This window comes from Montipora foliosa, chromosome 3 (genome assembly GCF_036669935.1).
Source record: "Montipora foliosa isolate CH-2021 chromosome 3, ASM3666993v2, whole genome shotgun sequence".
NCBI lineage: Eukaryota > Metazoa > Cnidaria > Anthozoa > Scleractinia > Acroporidae > Montipora > Montipora foliosa.
In genome coordinates this window covers 66,272,322-66,279,821 of record NC_090871.1, presented here as the reverse complement: position 1 = coordinate 66,279,821, position 7,500 = coordinate 66,272,322, and the positions used below count along the sequence as shown (strand labels likewise).

The following is a 7,500-nucleotide window of genomic DNA, read 5'->3' as shown; positions in this document are numbered from 1 at the left end:
CTGACGGGCTTCTTGTGGAAGGTGGGAAGGCCCACTTGATGTTTAAGGATCTCTCAAAATTCTTCAGGAACTGGCCATGCAGACAACCTAAAAGATGAAGATGAGTGGGTGCCTTACACATAGAATCAGTTAATAACCAATCAGCCAAGGTGATAGTTTAAAGTCTGAAAAATTGTTTTAATCATTCTTCTTATATCTGGATTTTTTAGGTTCGATGAGGATAACGAAATTTTAGCTGGAGCTGTCCCAAAACCTGGTCGTCTTGTGTTGTGGGAGAGTTCCATATCATATCTTCCCAGACCACCTAGCATTGCTTATAAGAAGGGTCAATTGATACTGCATGTGCAGTTCACAAAGTCAAAGCAAAAAATGCTTGCAGGCCACAGAAAGAGAATTGCATCGAGAAAAGAACGAAAAAATGCTTATGACAGTGGCTTTGTAGGGAGTGATAAGCCTGCTCCATTGGATATTGATGTGGGGAAGCACAAAGTTGCCGAACACTTGTCGACACAAGGAAAGAGAATTCTAGTATTTGATGACCTGTTTGACAAGGAAGATTTGGATAAACTGAGGGTTTTTATTTTCATGCATGGGACATACTACTATGATGATTCAGATGAAGGCGACAATGATAGTGACAACGTTCAGTGGATTGCGGGATTTGAGATCAATGATTACATTAAGAGCAGACTATGGAATATAATGCAGCAGGTTTGTGGAATTTACAAACAACTTAATTTGCTTGCTTATTTCCCGGAAATTCTTAGTGTAACTCTTCACTGCAAAACAGTATTTTTCCATTGCATTTAAGCACTAGAGGATGTTTTCAGTGTTTCCATAGCCTCATCTAAACACGAGGGGGAGTTATGCATAACTGCCGAGAATTCTCCCAACTCTCCCGAGTGTTTAGATGAGGCTATGGAAACACGGGAAAAAAAGTCTTCTATTGCTTTTATAAAATATTCCTCAAAGATAATTCAACAAATGAAGGAAAATGCGGGTTTTTTACTTCTTGATTGAAACAGATTTTCTTCATACACACTCATATTTCCTACCAGCCAATCAAAACACGCATCTGACGATACATAACGAATCAAAATTTGTGTGATGTCACAGCTGTGTTTCCATACTCTCTTCGAAACACGGCTATTGACCAATGAGAGTGCGTGAACTATCCTAATTATTTTATAATTATCAATAGTACTTTTATTCACTCGACAGGGGCTTTGAAACTCCTGTAGCTCTCGTAGGCTCGGTTCAACAAGCTTTCTAGAGAAACTATTGTGCTGCATGTGTGGTTATTCGAACCAAAATTTGTTGGTATCTACTAAGTTTATCAAAGAGCTGTTGGATCAGTTGGTTGAGCATTCAGGACTACCATGCCCGGGTACTATGCAGGATGTTGTGATTTCAACTCCAGTCTTACCAACGCTCAGGGTCTTTAAATAACGGAGGAGAAAGTGCTGCCTTTTGTAATTTCATCTTCAAATGGTTAGACTTTCAAGCCTTCTTGGATAAGGACCATAAACCACAGGCCCCATCTCACAAACTATGTTTATAACTCTGTGGGACATTTATAAAGATCCAACACACTCTTCAAATAAATCAAAAAGAGAAGTGCACACAGTTGCCGGTGTCAGGGTCTGGCACGCATTCTCCAGCAAAATGTGGCTGACTTGGTACATGAGCAAAAATGGCTGTAAGTCAAACGTGACTTTGCCAAATGCTGGAACAGGGGGCGGTGCCTAGGGGCGGTGCCTCGCATGGGACTTTAATCCCGTTGCACCTACCCCTTTTGAGTTTTGTTTCTTTTCTTTTCTTTATTTCTTTTCTTTATCATTATTATTATTTTTTGTTTTTTTTTTTCTCTTGTGTTGTATTAAAAATTTGTATTGTACGTTGCAGGAGGAGCACCCAATAAAGCTGTAAAAACAAATACAAAAAAAAAACAAAAAAAACATGTATATAGATGTAGTAATTGACCACTATACTATACCACTCAGCGCAAACTAACACTTGCATAATGTCTCTAATGTAACTCTGTAGACCCTAAAACATGTGACTGGGCGTGACAAGTGGTTCCCGTATGACATTTCCTGTAACCTTATAAGAAGTGCTGACCACACACGCATTCATCAGGATTGTGAGGAGCATGAAGATGAGTGGACATACCTCATATATCTGACACCAAATTGGACCAAGAATGACTATGGAGAAACAGCATTTTATGAGACAATGACACATGATAATGAAATCATCACTGAGGTGCGACCAAAATATGGACGGGCTGTGGTGTTCCAAGGTAATGTACATTTTGAGCAGAATAGGCGCGAACAATACGACAATAGAATCTCTGCATAAATTGTACTTATTTTTAAGTACCGGTAACAATACATATACTTTCAAACCACATCAAGCTGAAAAAGCGGAAGTTTAAGAGGACACGGAAAAAAACTCAAGTCTGATGGCACATGGTAAGTAACTCTTCATTTGGTAATGTGAAATTATAAGTTTCTAGCCTGAGGGTTCTACCCAGTGAGCTTCAAGAACTTCCGGAAAGCTAGGTCTTTTTTTATCTCTGTTCCTCATGTACTGTCCCTACAAGTTTTGCGTGAATGTCACATCCGACCGGATAGCCCGACTTGCTAAGGAACTATAATCTATCATCCTTGTTACTAGCGCATTACAGCGTGCAACATCAAATAGTTGCAACAGTTTTTGCAACTTGTCTCTCTTTTGATGTTCTCGTGAAATCACATGAAGATTTTTATTGCCTGATGACAAAAAACGTGGTCACAAGTTGAAGGAAAGCCTTTGCACTGCGCAACGTTGAAAAAAATTGTTATAAGGTTGTGATTAGCAGGTACCGACTTCTGCTTCTCTCAAAGATTGCAAGAACCAAAAAATTGCCTGAATTGGCTATGTCATGAAGTATTTCTTTAGGCAATTTATATTCATGCAACTTCTGACGCAACGAAATTGCGAGACAAGTAGCAAGAGACAAATGCTTAAAAAAACTTAAGCGCTAAGAGACCGACGTCCAATCAGCCAAATGATTTGCAATAAGGCAGACTAGCATTTTTAGGGTGTTGACTAGATTTTTATTCTCTGTATTTATCTTCTCAGGAATAATTCCCCATTCAGCCCGCCCTCCCAGTACAAATCAGTCGCATGCACGCCTCACATTTGTAGCTAAGGTGTCAGTGAATGAGTTTGTTGGAAGACGGAAGGCATTCACAGAAGAGATGAGACACTTTGAGGGCTTGGCGTTCTCCAGAAATGTAATCGATTCCTTGGAAAAGAGCCAAGGTACGATTTACGTTAACTGATCCACCGACATGATTCCTTCAAAATATTAATTCACGTTTCATTTTGTTCATTTTAATTATTTTGGGTAGTAGTACAAAAACGCGAGTGGGTATAAGTGTATAAGTATTTTTGTCCACCGTATTCCTAGTTCACTTAAAACTAATAACTCTGTTACTGTTACATAATTTATATTACTGGTAATCTAGTAAATTATGATCTTTCAGCACTATGCATCTACATAAGAATCCCAAGGGAGAGATCAGTTGGCTATCTCCATGCAGAGACGAGGAATTGAACTGTAAATAACCCGACTGAAACTATTCCATTCCAGAACCTTGAACACGGAAACTTTGGAAGTGCCTCCCTGCGAGTGACTTGAATGAAGTCTTTCTTTGTAGGGCACGTAGTTCCCGGTGTTGTGGTCTGTCTTCTGTTGTGTATCTTGGTTGGGAGGGTAAAAAAAGGGGCCACAGTAATTATCGCAAGCTGTCGTGACGCTCTGTCAGCTTGACTGGCAAAGTCTGTAAATTATAAATCAAGTCTAAAAAGTTATTCTAATTATATGGAGAGAACTTGAACGTATTGACTGCGAAGAATCATTTGACCACGGCCCATTACAACCCGCAGATAGAATGATAACCATATCAGCAAGCTACCAGAGGAAGCTAACGTGGTAAAAGTCATCGTACCGGCAATAACGCTGTCAGTTGGCAGTAGCTGTTGTGGTCACTTAGTTACCCACAAGGAGAAGATGACTAACTCAATTAAAGCCGATGTCAATTTAATACTAAGTAATTTATTCCCTTCGCCTCGTGGGCAGGGTTGCCACGTCATCTACTGCCAATAGACCTTATTCACGATAGCCGCCATGTTGGATTTGCTATTCATGATCATGCAAACTAGCTACACACTTCTGAGGGAGCAACCAACACAAGTTCGAGAGGTTATAACGAACATCTTAGCCACACAGATGATTTGTTTCACATTCATTGAGTGTTTATCACCTAAGTAGTAAAATAGAATACTTACACAAGTTACGTCGATTTTTTTACTGAAAAATTAGCAGATAACGAAGTAGAAAGTCAAAATGTCGGAGGCAATCAAAAGATATAAAATTATTATAAAACGTACTTAATTCTAAATTCCAAAATGTACTTTTAGCAATGTTAATTCAATATTTCGACGAAACGATTTTCCGCAATTTGCCTTTATTCCAGTGTTTGCCCCCCAGGATAACACATGGCTAATTTGCACGACAATTTGAAAACCAACATGGCGGCTATCGTGAATAAGGGCCATTGCTGTGGTCTGTCATGTTCATTGATGACAGACTATGTCAGCTTAACTTTGCATTTTTCGTTTCTTTACAGGCGCGACTCTGTTTGAGTCGGAAGGTGGCGGAAATGACAATGATAGGAATGAAGCTGATGACGACGAGGAAGAAGACGAAGACGAAGAAGAAGAAGCCGTGAACGAAGAGCAGGAGAATGGAAATGAGCCTCGCTCGGAGGAGGTAAACGAGCCTCGCTCTGTAGATGAGGCAGTGAAAGAAAAGTTTACGAATGAAGAGGAACCAGATGACCCGGAAATAAAAGAGTTGAACAGACGACTGAGTGATGTTACACGGAATGGAAACTTGGAAGAAATGAGAACTCTTCATCGAGAGCTTCATACACGCCATGTAACAGGAAGACAAGAGATCATCCGTCGATTAACAAATCTGATTTAGAAACGAAATGCAACATAGAAGCCATGACCATAGTAACATGAGCAGCAGTCGGTGCATCCAACTGCCAGTTAAGGGTTCTCACGTGCATTTTTTTGGAATCCCAATGCCATGTGCGATTGTCCCTTCCTGTGGAACACTGCCGGGGCGTCGCCGGGGCATAAAGAGCATTTCAAGGAGTTCATTTCACTAGCTTAGGTTGCAACATGTGATTTCGCATTAGTATCGCTAATGTAATATAAAACTTAATTTAAACATACATAGTTTTTCTCACGGTATCGAGACATAGGAAAAGGGAAAAAGTATTTTTCTTTTTGTCAAACAAATCTAAATGATGCTATGATTTTAAACATCTTGCGTTTTCGTACATTTCCTTCTTAACAGTAAAGAGAGCATAAAAAGATAGTGCTTTATTTTTAGTCAAATAAAGTTAAATTATCTTCGTAATTTGAACATGTTGTCTTTTCATGTGTACTTAATTGTGCTTACAACACCTTACTTACACACTAATCGTTACACCAAAAAACGAAACGTACATATAAAAAAACGAGCCTTATTCGCGTCATGCATCCGAGTAAAGAGGGAAAAACTGGCCAAAGTTTCAAGTTTTTCAAGGTTTTTCAAGTACAAAAATTTCACATAAAGCAGGGGCTAAAACCAACAAAAAGGGGACGACACACAAAGAACCAAGGAGACATGCATTAATTTTGTAAGGGAGTGCCTTCCCAGTCTCCATGAAACCATCTCTCACCTCTGTCTCGAGGGAACAAGAAACGAAAAGTTCTTACGTCAAGTTTATGCCCGTAGAATCAACTAAAATGTCAATTCCTTGTAACATCACCTATCTTTTTTTGTTCCAAAAGCCAAAGCATTTACGCATGCGCTGAGGGATTGTTTGAACTAGGGACAAAACGCAGTACCTCCAGACCCGGCGCTGGAGCGTCGTCCCGGGATTTCGGCCCGTGCGATCGCTTTTGGACGCAGTTGGCCCTTCGCTACTTTCTGCTACCGACCTTGCCTCGCGGTACGGCATTGAGGGAGAGATATGTCGGCCCCCAAAACCAAAGACAAATCCCACGCCTACTCACAGCTCCAAACCGCCCTTGTCAATTTAACGTAAGAATTCGATGACTTATATATTCAAGCAAAACTCATTTTATCTGTCATATGGTAAGCACTGAAGTCGCAGATTACAAAGTGTGCGCATGCGCCCTGCTAAAGGTAACATACATACATGCATGATTGCATAAACTCTATTTCATGTCTAATTTCAGAATAACTACAAGAGCTAATATCTTCGAGACGTTACATTTACAGCTAAAATACAAAGCATAACTAAATACACAATATTTAAAGATAGATCAATTAACAAGAAAAGCCGCTGTACAAAATGGAACCCTCGATTCTCTTTTAAAACCAGTAAACTCAGTGGTAGGGATAAAATCAGGTAGCGCATTTCGCAACTTAGCTGATACGTTAGAAAAAGTACTAAGACCATAACTGGTTGTTTTAGGTTTATTGAGGGACAGAATGTAATTTCCGCGAAGATCATGCATAAACAGATTTTCAATGCGCTTATTGCATAGAGATGTAGAGTTTGACTTAAGTGGTAACTGAGAACAGGTAATTTGCAAATATAAATCTCAGTATTCTCTTATTTATATAATACCCTTTGCTTGACAAGAAATTACGAAAGGTCAGTTTTTTGCTACGAGGATAACAGCAAAAACAAGCACTACTTTGTTGAGAGTTTTCCAGAGTAAAAACTTCTTCAGAAATCAAAAAATCTACGTTAACAGCACACACCAGGGTTACTCCTTAGTATCTGGCTAGAGATCTTCTTCTCACTACTTTTTCCTCCGGCCGCGCTTTAGCCATTTGATGAGGGCCAGTCTCGTGCTTCTCAAGTTGCCTCCTTCGTGACCAAAAAGAATTCTGGGTAATTCTGCCATTCCTTGACAAGGCAAGCCCCCCGATTCTCATTTCATTGATTTTTTATAAGTGTCGGGTCACCCAGTCCTACCAGCAAAATACAGCACTGATTGAAGTGTTTAGCTTTGAAAAGTGGCCCAAATTGTATCGGTAGGTCACTGGATTTCGTTCACGGAAAGGCCAGAGAGACAACTTCACTCGTGAACCGCCATGTTTACAACAGATCATTTTAGGCGACCCAGTCTGCATGAAACCATCTCTCACCTCTGTCTCGAGAAGACCAGACACGCCCGCTTCTTACCATACGAGTTTATGCCTGTAGAATCTGTTTAACTGAAATGTCAATTCCTTGTAACTGAACCAGCATCTTATTATTTTTATTATTATTATTTTTTTTTTGCTAGGCTACGTATCGGAGAGCCAGAACATTTACGCATGCGCGGACGGAATGTTTGAACAAGAGACAAAAACGCAGTACCTCCAGACCCGGCGCTGGAGCGTCGTACCAAACGAGTCATCCCGGGATTTCGGCC

General features: G+C 40.0%; 1 protein-coding gene and 1 long non-coding RNA gene across 2 annotated transcripts in view; both read left to right on the top strand.

The window, feature by feature from the left end:
• The window catches only part of LOC137998020 (uncharacterized), a 9,712-nt gene extending 4,230 nt beyond the window's left edge, over positions 1 to 5,482 (top strand). The window contains exons 3-6 of the mRNA XM_068844407.1: positions 210 to 711; positions 2,047 to 2,302; positions 3,127 to 3,309; positions 4,680 to 5,482. Of these exons, the coding sequence (XP_068700508.1) occupies positions 210 to 711; positions 2,047 to 2,302; positions 3,127 to 3,309; positions 4,680 to 5,038 (1,300 nt within the window). The 3' untranslated portion in view covers positions 5,039 to 5,482. The remainder of the gene's footprint in view (positions 1 to 209; positions 712 to 2,046; positions 2,303 to 3,126; positions 3,310 to 4,679) is intronic.
• A 619-nt stretch (positions 5,483 to 6,101) lies between these two features.
• LOC137995665 (uncharacterized) overlaps positions 6,102 to 7,500 on the top strand; it is a 3,457-nt gene continuing 2,058 nt past the window's right edge. Inside the window, exons 1-2 of the long non-coding RNA XR_011122274.1 lie at positions 6,102 to 6,151; positions 7,372 to 7,500. The exon at positions 7,372 to 7,500 is cut by the window's right edge and continues 157 nt beyond it. This is a non-coding gene — a long non-coding RNA (uncharacterized lncRNA). The remainder of the gene's footprint in view (positions 6,152 to 7,371) is intronic.